Source organism: Rhinoraja longicauda, chromosome 2, assembly GCF_053455715.1.
Source record: "Rhinoraja longicauda isolate Sanriku21f chromosome 2, sRhiLon1.1, whole genome shotgun sequence".
NCBI lineage: Eukaryota > Metazoa > Chordata > Chondrichthyes > Rajiformes > Arhynchobatidae > Rhinoraja > Rhinoraja longicauda.
In genome coordinates this window covers 52,224,627-52,246,066 of record NC_135954.1, presented here as the reverse complement: position 1 = coordinate 52,246,066, position 21,440 = coordinate 52,224,627, and the positions used below count along the sequence as shown (strand labels likewise).

General features: G+C 41.5%; 1 protein-coding gene across 3 annotated transcripts in view; it reads right to left on the bottom strand.

Moving 5' to 3' along the window:
• Positions 1 to 532: 532 nt before the first annotated feature.
• Positions 533 to 21,440, bottom strand: part of LOC144604669 (uncharacterized) — a 51,132-nt gene continuing 30,224 nt past the window's right edge. For all 3 annotated transcript variants that reach the window (XM_078419322.1, XM_078419314.1, XM_078419330.1), the window contains exon 2: positions 533 to 2,037. In XM_078419322.1, coding sequence (XP_078275448.1) covers positions 1,287 to 2,027 — 741 coding nt within the window. In that variant the 5' untranslated portion in view covers positions 2,028 to 2,037 and the 3' untranslated portion in view covers positions 533 to 1,286. The remainder of the gene's footprint in view (positions 2,038 to 21,440) is intronic.

Sequence of the window (21,440 nt, the reverse complement as noted above, 5' to 3'; positions counted from 1 at the left end):
ACACTGCCTCAATAGCAAGGACGTCCTTCTTCAAATTAGGAGACCAAATCTGCACACAATACTCCAGATGTGGTCTCACCAGGGCCCTATACAACTGCAGAAGGACTTCTTTGCTCCTGTACTCAAATCCTCTCGTTATGAAGGCCAACATTCCATTAGCTTTCTTCACTGCCTGCTGTACCTGCACGCTTACTTTCTGTATCTCTCAACCTATACTGGGACTATGGAGGAGGAAATTAATTGCTCTACCCTGCCGGTATTCGAGCTACAGTGCTTTAACTCACAAGCTATTCTGTTTTTTGTTTCATTTTGTTCAATGGTAATGACAATGAAGAAAAAGAAAAAATCATGTATAATTGTGCTGTATTTCTTAGCAAGCTTACAAATAAATTATTTCATAAACTTCAGGCAAAGATGCATAGAAATCTTACTATTAGTTCTCGGTGTCTCTGAAATAGTGACACTTGCATCGAACGAGCCAAATGCATCACAGCAAGAGTGATGTAAGTTTGAATAAAAATAAATTCAAACCGCTTGGTTTTTTTTCCATAATTTTTATTACTGTTGCACCATTAATACAATCACGTATAATTTCAATGCATCCATTTTACAATTCTCATCATCTTCAATATGTGCTGAGGTGATGGAGGCATTAGTGACACTGAATGGAGGATAAGCTGGAATTGCAATGAACGCAGACTTGTTTGCCACTTACTGTTAAACAGAACTACAGGTGCACCCAACAACGGACATGCATTAACTGATCAAGAGAAATCTAGATAGGCTACGTACAATGGGAAGTGTATGTTAGTCGGAAATACTTCTGCATCAGGTGTATTGTGGAAGAGCGAGCACAGTGGCTTTTATCTGACGGATGTAGTACCTCATTGTGTAAAATCAGGCTGGAAAACAAACAAGATGTTATCTAAATATCAGAATGCAATGGCACCACCCCACGAACCCTCACTCGGCATAGTCACAACCTTTATCCTTTATGTTGGTTTTGATCCATAACATACTTGCGAGGTACATTGTTTACAACTGTTCAGCTGTTTAATGTTCAATCCACTTAACTTTCTGACTTCATGTTTAAGTCCAGGATTTTTTTTCTCGAAATGTGGCTTGAAATTTCCTGATGGAATTTCCCGGCATGGGGGCGCAGATGATAGGGGGGGGGGGGAATATATCCTCTTGGGCGTTTTCTGGTAAAAGACAGTTGGGTCAAGTTTGTTAGTACATTTGAAATTAATGCAGGTCGTGAGTGGTTTTCGAATGGGGCCCATCTATTATTCTTGCACAGCTAAAGTTTGATCAGTGACGGCTGAAGATCCCTCTGTGGTGTCTGCTGGGGTGGCATTGTCTGAGGCAGCAGGCCCAGCAGGGGCAGAGCTGGCAGCTTCTGCGGCTGCGGCTGCGGGTGCCTCCTTGGAAGCGGCATCGCTGGTGCTTGTGGCAGAGTCCAAGTTTTGGGGCTCGGCATTTTTGCTTTGCTCTTGGCTGGCGGGCGCAGGCAACGCCTCAGTCTGTTTGGCTTCCGCTTCATCCTTGCCGGAGCACTTGTCTTCCGTTTTGCTTTCGGGAGCAGGCGCCGCCGGGGTTTCGGACGGCTGAGTGGACGCCGCTTCGCTACTGGACTCGGCCGCTGCCGACGGCTTGTTCTCTGTGGAGCTGGCAGCAGCGGCTGCCTGGGGTGGCTCCGAAGGCTTCTCCGCAGCAGGCTCGGCAGACGGAGCCTCTGCTTTCACTTCAGTGGATGCCTGTGAATTTTCGGCTTCAGGCTTCTGGCTCTCCTCTTTGTTCACGGTTTCCTTATCTCCCTCTTTGGCTTCAGTCGTGGCCTTATCAGCTGGGCTATCCTTGTCCTGTGAGGCATTTCCTTCCGTGGCCCCCTCTGCGGACTTGGCATCTTCCTGGCTTTCCTTTTTGGCCTCTCCATCCTCTGCTGTTGTGCCTTCAGCCACTTTGTCTGCCTCTTTGTCACTGGATACTTTAAAGGTCTTCTTCTTCCTGTTCAGAGTGTTTCCCATTTTAAAGGCTCTGAAACAAATATGAAAGAAAAGAGTAAGAACAGCTTCTATAGACAACTTCACATTAATTAAATTTACATAGCAGTGTTTCTGATTCGACATTGCAAGATCAGCCGAGCAGCATCTATGATGTAAGCAGACGTAGGAATAATAATTTAAATATTAACCATATAACCATATAACCATATAACAACTACAGCACGGAAACAGGCCCGTTCGGCCCTACCAGTCCACGCCGACCACTCTCTCTGACCTAGTCTCATCTACCTGCTCTCAGACCATAACCCTCTAATCCCCTCTTATCCATATACCTATCCAATTTACTCTTAAATAATAAAATCGAGCCTGCCTCCACCACTTCCACCGGAAGCCCATTCCATACAGCCACCACCCTCTGAGTAAAGAAGTTACCCCTCATGTTACCCCTAAACTTTTGTCCCTCAATTCTGAAGCTATGTCCCCTTGTTGGAATCTTCCCCACTCTCAAAGGACCACAAGAAGATGAAATGGATTGATCTAAAAGGCTGCATCTGTTGTCCAAATATTCCTCCATCTATGACCTCATTCCTCTATCTTGCCTGTCTTAATATGTTTTGCAGATAATCAGGGAAATTGAGAACTATTTTGTTATTAACAATCTTGACCAACAACTTTTCCAACATGCTCCTGGTTCACCCCTTCTTGGAGTCTATTTGAGCTAACAAAAGCAAAATTATTTTAGATCCTCTCTGTGCAGAAGCGACAAAGATCTCTGACCTCTTGTCCCACCATACAGGGAGAGTGCTACAAGAAGGGTGTGGCCAGGGGCAGGAACTTTTCTGAAGCCATCCCCTTGGACCCAGCCAGTGTAAACTTGGTGTATGATTGCTTGGCAGGACATATGTACTTCCCTTGTCACTGGTCATGGATAGTTTTCTGGACCTGTCAGGAGTTATTCTAAATTGTCCCCTACATTCGGGTTGCAGGGGACACTGAGAACTTGTATCAGTGAAGGTTGTGAGAGCAAATGCCTTAAGTCGAACAAAGTTTGGCCAGCTTTTCAAATCTTGTCGGAACAGTGGGCCTTGGATGTTTTGCTAGTAATGTCAGAGCATTTAATCCAGATTCCCAAAGATTCTCAAGGCACAACAGTAAGATCAGGTGTGTCAGGCATTATGGGGAGAAGGCAGGAGAATGGGTTTGAGAGCGAAAGATAGATCAGCCATGATTGAATGGCGGAGTAGACTTTATGGTCCGAATGGCCTAATTCTGTTCCTAGAACTTATGAACATACCAAGCTGACAGTTTTCATCCATAAAGCTATGGCCACACCTTTGCTCCCACTGCAAGTTCATCAGTTAATTTTTCCAGCAAAACACTCAAAAACTTTCTGGAAGTTCCATGCCTAAAATGTTTTATTTTATTAAATAAAGAAATAATTGCGACTGAACATTCAAAATAAAGATATATAGCAAAAGAAAGATTTTTGGCAATAAGATTAGCAAATCAACAGAACTGTATTTGCATTTTTAAATTGTCTTCTCGCAACATTTTTAGAGAGTGCCAGCTTCTCCCAAATGGCACGGCTTTGTGTGACATTAATATCCAAATAAAATATAATAATAAGCTGAAATTGGATTGTCTCCATTTTCCAGAAAACACTTATTTTTATCCAGCTGCACATAAGTAACATTTTTTCTTTAGTTTCTTGCGGTTCCTTCGTGATTAAGGTTTTTTTTAAATTGGTTCAAGGAAATCTAGAACATGCACTTCTAAAGCTTTAATCACATTAGGTTAAAGTGGTATGATAACAATGAAGTCAACATGTGGAAAAACATGAAACATGTGCAATGTTTTCTACAAAAAATTCACTTCCTGCTAACATAGCTGAGTCACATGTTTGTGTCAACTTTTATTTATTTTACATCACTATCCTGAAATTAATGGACAATAGGTGCAGGAGGAGGCCATTCGGCCCTTCGAGCCAGCACCGCCATTCAATGTGATCATGGCTGATCATTCTCAATCAGTACCCCGTTCCTGCCTTCTCCCCATACCCCCTGACTCCGCTATCCTTAAGAGCTCTATCGAGCTCTCTCTCGAATGCATTCAGAGAATTGGCCTCCACTGCCCTCTGAGGCAGAGAATTCCACAGATTCACAACTCTGACTGAAAAAGTTTTTCCTCATCTCCGTTCTAAATGGCCTACCCCTTATTCTTAAACTGTGGTCCCTTGTTCTGGACTCCCCCAACATTGGGAACATGTTTCCTGCCTCTAACGTGTCCAACCCCTTAATAATCTTATACGTTTCGATAAGATCCCCTCCCATCCTTCTAAATTCCAGTGTATACAAGCCTAGTCGCTCCAGTCTTTCAACATATGAAAGTCCCGCCATTCCGGGAATTAACCTAGTAAACCTACGCTGTATGCCCTCAATAGCAAGAATATCCTTCCTCAAATTTGGAGACCAAAACTGCACACAGTACTCCAGGTGCGGTCTCACTAGGGCCCTGTACAACTGCAGAAGGACCTCTTTGCTCCTATACTCAACTCCCCTTGTTATGAAGGCCAACATTCCATTGGCTTTCTCCCTGCCTGCTGTACCTGCATGCTTCAGTGACTGATGCACTAGGACACCCAAATCTCGTTGTACGTCCCCTTTTCCTAACTTGACACCATTCAGATAATATTCTGCCTTCCTAGTCTTACCACCAAAGTGGATAACCTCACACTTATCCACATTAAACTGCATCTGCCATGCATCCGCCCACTCATACAACCTGTCCAAGTCACCCTGCAACCTCATAGCATCTTCCTCACAGTTCACACTACCACCCAGCTTTGTATCATCTGCACCAAATTCTTGCCTGTCACTTCACTGCAGCAAAGGAGCAATGCCACAGTGTCAAATATATCGATCCAAGATCCATTTACTCTCTCACGTGGGCATGAGGTATTTTAATAAGGAAAAACATCTATGCAATTTAATCTGCTGAAGTGAATGCAACCAGAAGTAATATCCTTGCTGTCTCCATCTATAAATACATTTTACATTTACACCACTCCACTTCTATCCACAATCTAATTTACCAGGCGGAACCAATTTCAATGATCTCTATTTCTTGGCATTAGTCATTAGCAGCATCATGAATGTGATTCCCAACAAATGAATAAGGATACTTAGAGAAGTTTCTCTGCTACTGATAACCCACCACATCACCTCATTATTACCCCCCCCCCCAAGAGGGGCAGCAGAGAAGCTTATAAATTAATAAAAGTAGAAAGGTGACATGCCATGCCTACTCATTCTTCTTTAGAAAGCTTATGGTGGTAGCTGAGTATCCCAGACCTGAGAGGCACATCCGTCATTACATAGTTAATTCTGACTCCTATAGTGTAATTGAAAGACCAATTCATCACTATTGCCTCCCAAAATGAGAAGCAGCCTTTGCTACGTTCCTTGAGAGCTAGGATCAGCAAAAGCTTCCAGCAGGTCTTCGATCTCACCCTACCAAATGGGTCTCTTGGCCCAACAGACAATCTCTATTCCTCCCTGAGCAAATCCCAGTCAATGATCTGCCACACGTACATCTCCCCAGGTCCTAATCCCCAGCCAGTCTCACCCCTCCCAATTATATAGGAATTATATAGGAATATGGGAGCATAGGAAACAACAGCAGCAAATTCGGCTCAAGACTGCTCCAGCATTCGGCTCAAGAATGCTCCAGCATTCATGGCTGAGATTTTACCTCAAATTCTTCCCCTTAATACCTAGTAACATGCAATTTTCTGTCTTGAATGTACTCAATTATTAACCTCCAAAACTCTCTTGGGTAAGGAATTCCACAAATTCACTGTTCCTGGATAAACCAATTTCTTTTCATAGTCATAGAGTCATACAATATGTAAGCAGGCCTTTCGGCCCAACTTGCCCACACTGTCTAACATGTCCCATCTACACTAGTCCCACTGGCCTGTGTTTGGCTCATATCCCTCTAAACCTGTCCTATCCATGTACCAGTCTAAATGTTTCTTAGATTTTCAAGATTCATCTCGATCCTGAATGACCAATCATTTATCTCAAAACTGTGATTCCTCATCCTAGATATCTCAGTCAGAGGAAACATCACGTCTGCTATACACTCCTTCAGAACCATGTATGTTTCAATGAAATCACCTCTCATCCTCCTAAACTATAGAGAGCAGAGGCATGTGCTTACTCTCTCCTTAAACAACATATCTACCATCCCAGGATATCTGGGGAATCTTCACTCCATGACCTCTATTGCAAGTATATCCTTCTTTCAGGATATACTGAAAGTACACTTAGTGAATTTCTAAAAAAATATTCAGTAAATATTTAGTGAAGTACACTTAATGAATTTCTAAAGAAACATTCAGGAAATTGTAGCCTCTGCTCCAGGATAAACAAACGGGTGCATTTTATACAGCACACAGGATGACACATGATACTCAGATGAAATTTCTTTTCCGAATCACTAGAAATTTAAAAAAACATAAAGATCACCACTTTATGTTGAGACCTTAAAGGTTAAAATTCAAGGTTCTCTACGAATAGATTTGGACAGAAATCCCTCTTTAGTTCTAAGTGTTACGTGAGTTTTGTAGGAATGTTTTCTTGAGTACTCCACTTCCGAGACATGCTTCCATGAACTTCAGTGGAACCAAATTTCGAAGTGGGCTACACCACATATTTATTGTCCATTTTGTGCATGTACTGATTGCAAGTTTCTCCCTGATATTTTCAGTGTTTGAATAATTAAAGCACTCATCCAAACGTCATATATATCTGAATATTTTATCATTCCGTGGGATGTGGTGAAGGATTATTGCAAAGAAGGCTCAAAGTTATTATCCAACTAATTCTCCTCAGGAAATTGGCATGGAGTTGCCTTGTCCAACAGCTGCAGTGTATTCAATGAAAGTAGATGGTGGTATTAGTACTCCATGACGTTTTGATAGGATGGTCCAGATCATTATGGGGCTATCCTGCTGCATAATATCACCACTCACAGCCTCCACATGCCCAGTGCCTACTTGGTCCAAATAACAAAGGCTAATCTCACAAGCCCAAAGAACCCATTGCTCCAGAGGCATGGTCCAAGTGACTGCAGGCAAATTGTGCAGTGATCTAGTCCCACCCCCAAAGCCCCATGACAGCTCTGATTGCCACCAAAGCCCCACCCATGGACTTGCTGAAAGCCATGGCTGAGAAGGTTTAAAAATTCTCCTGAATGTTTCTGATTTGCACTCAGTGCAAGTTTCAGACTGTAGTTACTTTGCGTTGAAATGAAGCGAAAGCTGTTGGCACCTTTTATTCTGGCCCAAGGAGATTTACTTGTGGCTTAAAGTGAATAAATATTTAACTTCTTTTAACAGAGCTATCAGGGATATTTGAAAGAATTGAAAATAACATAAATAATTATTTAAATATTTTAAAAATAATAAACAAAAGTTAGGTTATAACAACTTCTTATAAGATATTTGTAAATAATTACACTTTAAAGTACATATTAAACTTAGCTCAATTTAAAAAAAGGGGAAACTTTTCTCCCTTTGCTTTATCTGCTGCCCAATATACTTTTCACTCTGATATACTGTATGGTATATATAAGCATTAAACAGCAACAGACGCTTAGGACAACCAAAGCCTACCTCAGGATTTCAAAGGTAGCACCTTACCCCGAATGCATTGATGCTTGATAAACACAAAAACGTAGGCAGTGTGCAGATGGGGATTCTACCACAACCACAGTGTGGTGGAATCACACTTTTTCTCCTCAGGACTCCACCTATGCTGGCCCAATGCAATGGCTGCAGTCACATTGACTTTCTTCGTGTGACTAACAGCAAAAAGGAACTGTATCACCACCCACATCCTGCCACTGCTACAGATCTTTACAGAAACCAGCAGCCAAAAACGTGTTTACATACATGATGCTTGCCCGCATTACTGAAGACGGAACTCGGTATCTAATTGGTTAAGTATCTGGGCTACCCAGAAGTGCACAGAAAATGATTTGCACATATGTGAGCGGTTAGAATGTTTCAAACCGTAGCAACTTTGCACTGAAATGAAGCTAAAGCCATAGGCAACATTAACTCCAGCCCAATTAGGCTTGCTTGAGGCTTAAAGTGAAAAAAAAATGTTCCATCACATCAAGGCTGTTTTCTTCTGACTTTTCTGACAAAACTGACTTTGCTCTTGCTGCTAATCTTTCTTACTCCTCAATATACACCATGTTAGTGATGGCTCCCTCTGGATGACAGAGTCCCACTTGGACACAGCCATGAGCTGGGAACGCCTACAATCCTGGAAATGTGTGGACAGTAGAACTGGAATCATGTCAGAATACATGCAGAACACGTAAGGAGTAAAGAAAAATGGAATCAGACTAGCTCAAGTTAGTTCAGAAAATTACACAACCTGTAAATTAACTTGTAATTTACAAATTAACTTGTAAATTACACAACTTGTAAATGCCACCAGTAATTTAACCTATTCATGTTTTGCATGGTACCAGTCTTTGATGCATCAGGACAGCCTTCAGTGATTGAACATAAGAGTATTTGAAGATCAAGATCTCAGACTTAACACAAAGTAATGGTCTACAGGTCAGCGGTGATCCCCGCCTTATATGTTTGATTCCTGGACTACCTACTGTGGGATTTCAAAACGATGTAAAGGCACCACAAATGCTATTTCTGCAAAATCTTCCATGTTCATTGCAAGAATAAGTGAACCAACATCATCTACCAGACCAATATCCCAAACAGAGAAGCACTAGTTACTCTCAGCTGGCTAAGTTATGTTGTACCATTCAAACACAAATTGCTAGATATCTGAAACAGACACTTTATTAATTTAACTGCAGTTATGCGAGATTATTATCAGGCAGACAGAGAAAAAGATTCAAGAATGAGCTGAAAGCTTCCTTGAGGAAGTTCTCCACTGGGATCTTCTGGTCAATGGCCACTCTAAATGGAAAACGAGCTTGCGGGACAATATTAAGAGCCTGATGCCATGCATCAAGAGCATACAGAGGCCCTGTATAAGCAGTAGAACATAAAGCAGTACAGTACAGGAACAGGCCCTTCAGCCCACAATGTTATTAGAAGGAGTGATATGTCTCACAGAACAACCCACTAACCCATCAGATCAGCCATCTCCTGTACTATCTGTGGATGAGTCTGCTGCTCCACTTTAGCCTCATGACCCACCTCTGAAAGCTATGAATCTGGAGTAAAAACAAGTTATCCCAATCCCGAGTGACTGCCTAAGAATGAAAAGATGATTTCAGAGAATTGTGGATGCAGTCCACACTGTCACATAAACCTACCTCCCTTCCATTGACTCCATTTATACCTCACGCTGCCTCGGCAAAGCCAGCAGCATAATCAAGGACGAGTCGCACCCTGGCCACTCCCTCTTCCCCCCGCTCCCAACAGGCAAAAGGTATAGAAATGTGAAAACGCACACCTCCAGATTCAGGGACAGTTTCTTCCCAGCTGTAATCAGGCAACCGAATCATCCTACCACAACCAGAGAGCAGTGCTGAACTGCTATCTACTTCATTGGAGACCCTCGGACTACCTTTGATCAAACTTTACTGGCTTTATCTTGCACTAAACATTATTCACTTTATTCCCTTTATCATGATTCCCTTTATCATGGGCGGCACGGACTTGGAGGGCCGAAAAGGCCTGTTTCCGGCTGTAGATATATGATATATGATATGATATGTGTCTGGACACTGTGGATGGATCGATTGTAATCATGATTAGTCTTTCCACTGCCTGGTTAGCACACAACAAAAGCTTTTCACTGTACCTCGATACATGTGACAAAAAAACTAAACTCAAACAAATGCATCTGAGCTGTTACACTCAATTGAATAAATTGGATGGATCTTCTGCTGAGTAGGAGAGTCAAAACTTCCCGCAGCAGTCTTTTAGCACATTCTAACACGTCGTCATTCGTAATAATTTTCGCAATTTTTTTTACTGAAGGTAGTTTGGCTTTGCCAGTACCTTACAGTGAACTCTAAACCACAGGAGTGCAATTCTGCAAATGAAGTTCATTTGCCAGAAGCAACGCATAACTGAACACTTCCTGTCAATTCTGTAAAATCCATCTACAACAGGAAGCTGAGCAAAAGCGTCAAATCTGTCAAACAACAGGAATGAGATACAAGTTTTATCAAAAAAGTGGAAATAAAAGTTGAACTGAAAAGATTGTTCAGTAAATTCAAATGGTACACAGAGGATGAGTCCATCTTCCCTGAATGCGGGGGTGCAGTTAGTCATAGAGTCACAGCAGTATTTCTACTGCAAAACAGCTTTCAGTCGGAACAATCTGCAAGACAAATTGTGCAACCTTTCAAGAAATAGTTTTGCAATTCATTCCCATGCACATTCAAATTATAGATGCCCTGACAAAAGTTACAACTTGACTCATTTGGCAAAATCTGAATCGCAAGTCTCTCCATTATACAATTTAAAATAGAATTCCCAATTTAATCCAATGGTTGAGTACATCATTGTTGTGGAAGTTGAACAAGTAAAAATTAGTAAAAATAAGGAACTGCAGATGCTGGTTTATAACAAAGTAGATACAAAGTGATGGATAAATCAGCGGGTCAGGCAGCATTTCTGGAGAAAAAGGATGGGTGACGTTTCGGGTCAGGACCTTTGAAGGGTTCTGACCCAATACGTCACCTATCCTTTTTCTCCGGAGATGCTACGTAACCTGCTGAGCTACTCCAGTGCTTTACATCTATCTTAAGTAAAAATTAGTCCTCTGTAGTTCCAAACTGGCTACATTACCTCATCTTAAGCTTTATTGGTTTTATGTGTTATTTCTCAAATTGTAACACCATGCCAATGACAATAAGGTAATAAGTCATCCCTTTTCCTCCACAGATGCTGCTTAACCCGATGGGCTCTTTAGCAGGTCACTTTCTACACATATATTAAGCCAAGAAGCCAGTGAGAAACATTTGGATTGTGGTTGGGTAGAGTCAAAGTCAATATAGCACCAGTGTTACATCATCATAATGGTAGCCAAATGTCAATCAGTTTGACCTCCAGTGTACAATTTCAAAAACTTCCCATAAGATTAAGACAAGAACATAGATTGATCATCGATTGAAAAGAGCAGCTCACCCAGTTCATTGCTATTGTCGTACCACAAATCATTTCCCACAAATCCAAGTCAATCATCTGAATAAATGTGTTTTAATCTCTTGCATACAATGTAAACAGAAATTGCACCATTTCCTTATCACTCATCTGTAATTTTTCGTGTAATCTACATTTTGATGAAAATAATAAAATTATCTGCACCCATCAGAAAACACAAATAATTACCGTCAGCCATTCAACAGATTCCTTGTCAAATATTCGACATGCCCTCACCCCTCATTCCTTCCCACTTCTTTGGCACTGTCTGAGGACATGCTTGATTGTTCACAAACTTAGCGTCCACTTAAACCTAAACCTCACCACCAAAACCAGCTGTCCTTATATCTGTCATTGTCTATGGTTAGCACGCAACAAATAGCTTTCCATTGTACCTCGGTACACGTGACAATACACTAAACTGGACTGATGCCGATGAAATAGTCACACTTAGTTTTGTCATCTCTAAACTCAATCATTCTAATACACTCTAATACATTCTAATACACTCTGCCCCCCCACCCTTGCTTTATGCACTGTAAACCTGAAATCATTGAAGTCGATATGCCACATCCTTACTCTAACTGTGAAATGCCACTTACCTATCACTTCTTGCAGTGCTTATTGGGCACAACAGTGGCACAGCTAATAGAACCACTGCCTCACATTACCAGAGACCCTTGTTCAATACTGTCCTTGGGTGCATATGAATATAGAGTTTGCATATGCTACATGTGACCGAATAAAAAGTTTTGAATAACATTAACAGTGCCAGTGGGTGGTTGGTGGTTGGTATGGACATGGTGGGTTGAAGGCCCTTGTTTTTGTGCTGCGTCTCTCTATAACTCTGATATTCAATGCGAGTCTGCCAGTGCCTTAATTTTAAAAAATGTTTTTTTTGTTTTCAAATCAATCCATGATTTAATAATAAGGCTCTATATCTCCCTCACCTCCTCCATCCAAACAATCTGTGAGAGTGTCATCATCCCACTATCACGACCATGCCTTCAGCTAGCTGGACCCCAAGCTCTGGAATTCGCCCCTGAAAACCTTCCCTCTCCTTTAAAATGGACCTTCAAACCAGTCTGAAGAAGGGTCCTGACCGGAAATGTCACCTATCCTGCCACAGTCTGCCAGAGATGCTGTCTGACCCGCTGAGTTACTCCAGCACTTTGTGCCTTTTATTCTTAAAACCAGCATTTTAAACCAAGGGATTGATAGTGCCTTTTGTTATCCAGTGTACAATTTATTTGGATAATTGCTCCTATGAGCTCGCTTAAGACATTTTATTACGTTTTATATTAATGCAACTTGATATTATTATTAATAAGAGCCAAGGGCCATTTCTTAGCTTTTATTAGTTGGATAATGGCCTGAATTTTCTGGAGAGATGCCAGAGTTCCACTCAAATTCGAGCAGTCAAGCGTAAACACATTGCATTTCACCACACTTGTTTTAGGAACATATTTTACCAATTGCCTAACAGACACCTAATTCTAATTAATTGAATTTACTTTAAAACTTTGAAATAGTTTTCAAATGAGTTTAAGTACTTATTTATATATTTTCCCACTGTTAATGATATTTGGAATGTTTTAGTAGTTTGTGTTTTTTGGTAAATTTGAATGTCTGCAGTATTTTGAAACGTCCATAGTCAGGGGCAAGGACTTAGCTGGATGCCAGCTGTTTTTTTATTATTTCCACGGGGAAGATTTGTCTGAACTCACCTCCGATGATTTGAATTCCAGACAACCATGGAAGGAAACTCTCTCCAGGGAATCAATTGAAGGTAAGTACAGAATTAGTAGACGGTTGTGCAGAAACCAGGGCAGGCTGTCAGTGGGCTAATGCAGTGTTATATTACCTGCTTCTATTATATAAAACTAAATATCTGGGTGCAAACTAAACTCCAAAGAAAATCCTGGAAATTGGACATTAAGTAAGAAAATTCATCCTAAGTTAACGAGTCAGTTAGCATCCATTGAAACACAATCCGAACGGAATATTTCTGGTGCTTCAATGGGCGGCAGAGTAGCGCAGCAGTAGAGTTGCTACCTCACAGCGCCAGACACCAGGGTTCAATCCTGACTACGGATGCTGTCCGTACGGATTTTGTACGTTCTCCCTGTGACCGTCTGGGTTTTCTCAGGGTGTTCCAGTTTCCTCCCACACTCCAAAGACGTACACTCCAAAGGTTTGTAGGTTGATTGGCTTTGGTAAAACTGTAAATTGTCCCTAGTGTGAAGGATTGTGCTAGTATGCAGGGTGATCGCTGGTCGGCGAGAACTCAGTGGGCCGCAGGGCCTGGTTCCGCACTGTACCTCTAAACTAAACTAAATCTGATACATCTGGAGAGAATTACAACCAAACAACACTTAAAAAGGATATGTTGGTGAAATAGTGCTGGTATGATGCTGGAGAGATTTTGTTGGGTTTATGGTGTTGGGATTGATGCAGCAATGATACATTTTCTGTTAGCTTATTTGTGTATTCCACATCGGCTACATGATATGCATATACTCAATCTACTGATGGAAATTCTGCCTTAACTACTGTGCGTTTCCAGCATTTTCTGCTTTTATACTTAATCTGCTACTTGAGTTTCGACAGAAATAGGATGGAAAGAAAGATGCTTCAAAAGAACTCTGATAATTCATAGTTTCTTTGTAGTAAAGATTACATCATCTATTTACTATTCAAAGATCTATCTATTTCTGGAGCAGTGTTTTGGCATTTTTTTCATGGCTTCAGCTCATCTTTATTAGGACTGACCGAGCTTCTACACATTTATTTATTGCTTTTGATATTTAAACCAGAGGCAAATTAAAGGCACAAGGCAACTTTTATTCACAGAGCAAAAATTGGAAGATTTTAAATGAGAAGTCCCAGACAATGAAAAGCAGTATGAATGTTGATTTCTCTCATTTCAAGTAACCCCTGCATTCCCTCTCTCACTACCCCTTCCCCCACCCTAGTTAGCCTGCCAGTTCATTCTACTGTTTGTATCCATATATCCCTTCATTATCATTTCTTCCACAGCCAACAATGGACCATTGTGGGCTCCACATCTCCTTGGTCTTCGATGCCGACTCTGATTTCTTCCGTACCTTTTCATACCTCTAGTTTCTCTCCCCCCTGACTCTCAGTCTGAAGAAGGGTTTTGATCTGAAACGTCACCTATTCCTTGTCTCCAGAGATGCTTCCTGACCCCCTGAATTACTCCAGCTTTCTGTATCTATCTTTGGTGTAAACCAGTATCTGCAGTTCCTTCCGACACAAAAGATTCTGTTTGTTTCCCCCCTTTAATCCATTTATTAACAAATGGCAATTGTTTTTTATATTATGGTTTCTTCGGGTCAAAATCCAATATGTATCCCACAAATTGAGCCCAGTGGAGATGATTCTATAAACTAATCTAACAACTGCAAGAATTTGACGTTTTCCTTAAATTTCTCTGCCCTTATCGTTTTCTGCACGAAATGTGAGTGAGTAGAGTTTGAAGCCTGAAGAGAATAGCTACAACAAGACTGGGCTTGCTTCTTCTAGAGCAGGTAAAGATTTCTTTCCCAATATTTTTTTTTATCTGGCTGTAATTTAGGTCTCCCTTTGAGGCTTCACATTTAAAAGCTCCACTGTATGTATGCCAGCAGTTCTGAATGATACCTACTGCTCTGTGGCAAAAGACAAGAAACACAGCGTATGAAGACATTTCCAACATTTGCAACTAATTATGACACATGTCAGGGCAAAGACACATTAAAGCCACCTATCATTTCCAGCTGGAAGTCACCACAAACAGCCAACAGAATTTTACCCTGCCAGTTTCCCCAACAATCCCAGATCCACCCAAATCCGAGTGCAAAAAATTGCTTCCCTACTGAGGTTTACAAAATGAAAGTTTTGTATCTTCAGCATTATAATGTTTAGCAACAATTAGGACAATGAGCCAACGTTGTACATTGGCTTTGGGTGTAGTCACTAGGTTACCAGAGCCTCTTGCAGAAGCAACCCAAAGTACAGGCAAATATCTCAAAAAACGTCAATTATTTTTAACAAAACTCAGATTGAATTGAACCTGACTAAGTTTGCTTTAGAAATCAGGATTGAAATTGCAGAAAAAAATTGTCAGCAAAAGGAATGGCTCCATTTTGTAAAACCTACTTGGTTCTGTAAACTGAGAAGAAAATGTTGTCATCTATCTATCATATGACAGTCCCGCCATCTCGAGATTTAACCTTATGAACCTACGCTGCACTTCTTCAATTGCAAGAATGTCCTTCCTCAAATCAGGAGACCAAATCTGCACACAATACTCCAGGTGTGGTCTCACAAGCGACCTGTACAACTGCAGAAGGACCTCTTTGCTCCTATATTCAACTCCTCGCATTATGAAAGCCAACGTGCCATTAGCTTTCTTCACTGCCTGCTCTACCTGCATGCTTATTTTCAGTGACTGATGTACAAGGACACCCAGGTCTCACTGTACTTCCCCCTTTCCTGACCTGACACCATTCAGATAATAATCTGCCTCCGAAGGTTCTAGCCACCAAAGTGGATAACCCCACATTTATGCACATTATACTGCATCTGCCATGCAACTACCCAACTCACCCAACCTGTCCAAGTCACCCTGCAGACATTTCTGTGTAATTTTAATAAATTGTACATGTTCGAATTATCTGAATTGTCATTGAATTGTCTGAAATTGCATATTTTCTTGTCCAAGAAGGCATTCAACCCATCTATTCTGATTGCAAAACATTCCTTTCCTCCAGCTAAGTTTGCGGTAGTTTATTGTTTTTTACATGCCCATTAACTCCACCCTGATTCTCTTCCCAGCCTACAGTACTCGGGACAATTAATAACAGCCAATTAACCTACCAACCAACAAACCTTGTGAAGAAACAATAGGACTACAGAAAAGAAGTGCAAACTCCACACAGACAGCACAATAAAAAAAGCTTGACATTTTCGCTAGGTTAATTTTATCAATAGAAACATATTATTTGTAACAAATGCAGTATGTTTTTTGCGATATCTCCAAATTGTTTAGTATTTAATGTTAGGGATATCACAATGTGCTAGAAAGATAAATCTAAGAATCCTAGTCTCAATGTGATAATGTGCTTTGGCTTTGTTTTAAAAGAATATTGCCAGAGCATGAAAGTTGCAGGGAGTGGTTAGGCAGGCTAGGACTTTATTCCTTGGAGTGCAGAAGGCTGAGGGGCGATCTTATAAAAGTGTATGAGGAGCATAGGGTGAATGTTCAGTCTCAGGGGGTAACTTTTTCACACAGAGGGTGGTGGGTATATGGAACGAGCTGCCAGAGTAAGTGGTTGAGGCTGGCACAATAACAAGCTTTAAGGGACATTTGGGCAAATACATGGATAGGAAAGATTTAGAGGGATATAGGCCAAATGCAGGCAAATTGGATGAGTGTTGATGGGCATCTTGGTTGGCGTGGACAAGTTGGGCTGAAGGGCTCACATCCATGCTGTGGGAATCTCTGATTCAAAGATTACCCGGACTGAAACCAGTTTGTTGTTGCTGCAAGGCAATGGCATTATCTGCTGCACCACTGTGCTGCCCAATCTACCAACCACGCTATTTATTAAAAGCATTCACTTCTCAGGTGGCAGATTGGGTATCTACATATGATGTGACTATATTGTGGATAAATAAGATAATTATGATTTCCCCACATCAGTATTGTAAGCCACTATTTTGTCTATTCTTACAGCATTAGGTTTAGGTTTATTATTGTATGTGCAGTGCAGAATGTTTTGTTAGTATGGGGCACTGGTGGAATCCCCAATGGACCAGACTGTTCATCACTCCTGTGGACTAATTGTAGAAAGGTTGCTTTCCCTGAGGTAAATAGAGAATAATAGTTTTAGAGTCATTCCGTGATTGATATTGTGTAACTTTCAAAGATTTTTGACTAGCTTAGCAGCCTCGGGAAGAACAATGGGAAGTAATAACACTCAAGGCTATTTGGAGCTTGGACCAGAATTCCAGTTGGGGTAGTGGGATTAACATTTCATTGGAATTTAGCACTTCCCAAAATTTACGAAGCTACGTTTTAGGATTTTTGAGGCATACTAAACAATGACGAGAGATGGGAATACAACAAGCAAGACCCATTGAACAACAGTCACAAATTTGGAAATAAACAAACGAACAATGTGTATGCGCTGAGAGGTCAGAACATTCACTGATGGAAAAACAACACCGCCAGCCACAGTCACATGATGGTATGAGATGGAATGAAAATGTATAATGTTGCTACACTTCCTCTTCATTGTGTAAAAGGATATATCCCTCAGCATTATTGCACACTAGAGGAAGCAGATACTGTACATAACAGTTTTTATCACAAGAAGAATGTTTGAAGTTTTCATTCGGGCAATTTCACCAATAAAAATACAATATGTGCAAATAGGTGGAGCTACATACAAAACACAAGGCATGTTTCTCGAGATTTTTAGTTTAGTTTGGTTTAGAGATACAGCGTTTAAACAGGCCGATCAGCCCAGCGAGTCCAAGACGGCCAATTAGTTCTATCACTAGTTTTATCCTCCACACAAGGGACAATTTATAGGGACAATTTATATAAGCAAATTAACCTACAAACTTGCACGTCTTTGAAATGTGGGAGGAAACTGGAGCACCCGGAGAAACCCACGCAGTCACAGGAAGAATGTACAAAGGCCACACAAACTGCACCCGTAATCAGGATCGAACCTGGGTCTCTGGTGCTCTAAGGCAGCAACTCTACCGCTGTGCATTATGTCACCCTGTGCTGAGATATCAAAATACTCTCAATATTTAATTGCTAGGGATATTGCAAAATCCTGGGGCTGGTTTTAAAGCCAAATCTAAGGATCCTACAGTCAGTAAGTAAACAGCTCAAGCATTGCTTTATTTGTACAGGCATTCCATTTTTAGGACACTGTGATTTAAGTGACTCATATCATCAGGCACAATTTTTTTTTAAATGCCTTTAATCAAGTTTCTAAGAACAGATGGTGAATGAGCACCTTTTCTTTCCTGCAAGTGGGCAACTTTTCTACTGATGCTGAGCATCCACACAGTGCAAGGTTAATCCACAGCTACCTCCATGACACTTCCTCCCATCCTGCCTCTTGTGTACAGGGTGATCACTGGTCAGCGCGAACTCAGTGTGCAGAAGGGCCTGTTTCCACGCTGTATCTCTAAAGTCAACGGTTTAACTCTTTACGTGCTGGTCAAAGAAAAGTGTCTGCTATCATCCTTAACAATCATTCCACTCTCTCCTGCAAGGATGCCGTCCCTTAATTCCTCCTTCTTTGCTGCTTCTACTCTGTAGATTAGGTTTTCCACTCGAGGATATCTGAGATGTCCTCTTTCTTCAGTAAACATGGCTTGCCGTCTGTTGTTGTGGATGGAGCCCTCACACGTGTGCCCACGGTGTCCCACAGTTTTGCAAACTCTCACCCCCCTCCCCGCCCGCTCTGCCCACTCCCCTCCCCCTCAGAACAAAGAAAGAGAAAAAATCCTGAAAAGGTTGTGAGATAACAACTATATCATTCATTTTTATGTATTTGCGGAGGGGAAGATTTTGTAAAAGGCAAACTCTGCAAAACTGAGTAGGACAACAGGATCTTTCCCAACCATCTTATAGCATGTAAAGGACGATCGATTGAATCCCGTGGCCTCATCAACATCGCACCACTATTGCATCAAACTATATGTTTGCGCATAGGTCCCCGGAGTGAGAGTGGAGCCTATTTGATTCCACTGAGATTAGAACCCGTTACACTGAGGCACAGCTGAAGCAGCAAAGTTGTAAACAGATTAAAATGGTTATGGTTAGACTATGGTTACAGATACAACATGGAAACAGGCCCTTTGGCCCTCCGAGTCCATGCCAACCATTGATCACCCGTATACCAATTCTATACTATCCCATCCTGCACACGAGGGGCAATTTCCAGAAGCCAATTATCCTACAAACCCGCACGTCTTTGCAATGTGGGAGGAAACCAGAGCACCCAGAGAAAGCACAATGGTCACAGGGAGCACATACAAACTCCGTACAAACAGTGCCCGAGATCAGGATCCAACCTGGATGTCTGGCGTTGTGAAGCAGCTGCTCTGTCGCTGCGCCACCGTGCCACACTTACCTGAGGGACTGCAGATGCTGGACCTTTAAATAAAGAACAGAGTACTTGAGTAATTCAGCAAGTCAGGCAACATCTGTGGAGAGAATGTGTAGGTGATGTTTTGGCTCGAGCACTTCAGACCTAAAATGACATTTGTAACAACATTATAAAATGTTGTCAAATAATACTTCGACTTGTTTTGAATTCATTTCTGATGTTAGTAAAATGTATATGCACTAGAAAAAATATTGTCTCTTCTCCCATTTGCTTTCTAGTTTGTCACTTGTTAATTTAGTCTGCCTGTTTGAAACTATTTTTAGACAAGACAAGACAAGATACTTATTCCAGAGTTATTTCACTTCCCATAAATAAAGCACATCTAAACAGTGCCGGAGAGAAGATCTACAGCTGATCGCAGCAGGGTAGAGTATATGGGAAGAGAAATCGCTGATGTGGGGTAAGGTAAGCCTAGATTTGAACGTCAATCTGAAGAAGAGCCCGAGTGAAACATCATCTCTCCATTCCCTCCCTGAATGCTGCCTGCTGAGTTCCTACAGCACATTGTTCTTTGCTCAAACTTTCAGCAACATGTGTGTGTCCACTACATCCACATTTGTTGAGCATGCAAGACCCACTGCTCTGGAGACAACCTAAGGGAGAGCCCCAAGCTAGCCCAAGGATTCCAGTAAATCTTGCAGCTGTGTTTAACTCGTTTAAAGTCTCGACAATTACAAAAAAAGTCCAGCATAGTCATTAATCCTATGGATCAGCCAAGTGGGAATCACCATTTTCTTCCAGAAGTCTGTCAGCTCAACAGACCTTGTCTTTCCGCTGACTGGTTAGCACGCATCAAAAGCTTTTCACTGTATCTCGGTACACGTGACAATAAACTAAACTGAAACAGAATGGCACAGTTTCCAATTGAGTGTTATGTCCAGTCAGAACCAGGGCCGTTTTTACAGCATTATGGGCCCCCGGGCAAAGCAGTGTACTGGGGCCCCCACCGTTACTCTCCCCCAACCCCTTTCCCTACCAGCCCCCCCCCCCCCCTGTCGTGCCGGCGAAAAGCACTTACCGAAAAGCACTTAGCGATGGACTTAGGGTGCTACATTGTTGCGAAAAGCACTTACAGATCGCTGTGAGAAGCAATTAGGGACCGAAAATGTTGTGAAAAAAGCACTTATTGAACCTACATTTTTAAAGTAGTATTTATTTATTGCAAGTCACTTAACATACACAGATCAGCATGGGGCCCCTATGCTTGTGGGACCCCGGGCAAGTGCCCATCAGGCCCATGCGTTAAGACGGCCCTGGTCAGAACTTTCCACGGTTAAAGCAAAACAAACTGGTGTCCAGTTATACATTTCCTGATATTGAAGGAGTCATTATCATTTTGGTTAAAAGTTTTTTTCTGCATTATTAACATAAGGTGAGTTCTCAGTGACAAGCTGGGGGTTGATTTTGAGCCAAGTGCCACCCTGGCTGTACTTAGATTGTGTATAAAAATAAAGAACTGGTTTGCCATGACTACCGTTTTTCATTACTCAACAAGTATTGAAATCGCACTGTTAACAATTTTTCAGATAAAAGTGCACTTACGATGGTTTTAGTTATCTTTAGAACTAAAGTATAATTCTGACTTAGTATTTTAAATATGCAAAGACAAATGCTAAAAGTTAAAATCATGAATGCACAAATTGCAAATTGCAGGTGACATTACATGACTAAGCCTGAAAAGTATATGAAGAGGAGGAACCAAAGCTTTTCAACCATCAAAAGGTACAACCAAAGAATGTGATGGAATATCCTTCACCTGTCTATACAGGACAAAACAGTCTATTTGACCAGTACCCTCTCCACCATCTTAAACATTCCTTTACCAGCAATGACACCAACATCATGTCACTCACTATACAGTGTGCAAACAGGCCCTTCAGCCCAACATACCCACACTGACGAACATGTCCCAGCTACACTACTAGTCCCATCTGCCTGCATTTGGGCAATATCCCTCTAAATCTATCCTATCCATATACCTGTCTATATGTTTCAAGCATTGCAATAGTCCCTGCCTCAACTACCTCCCCC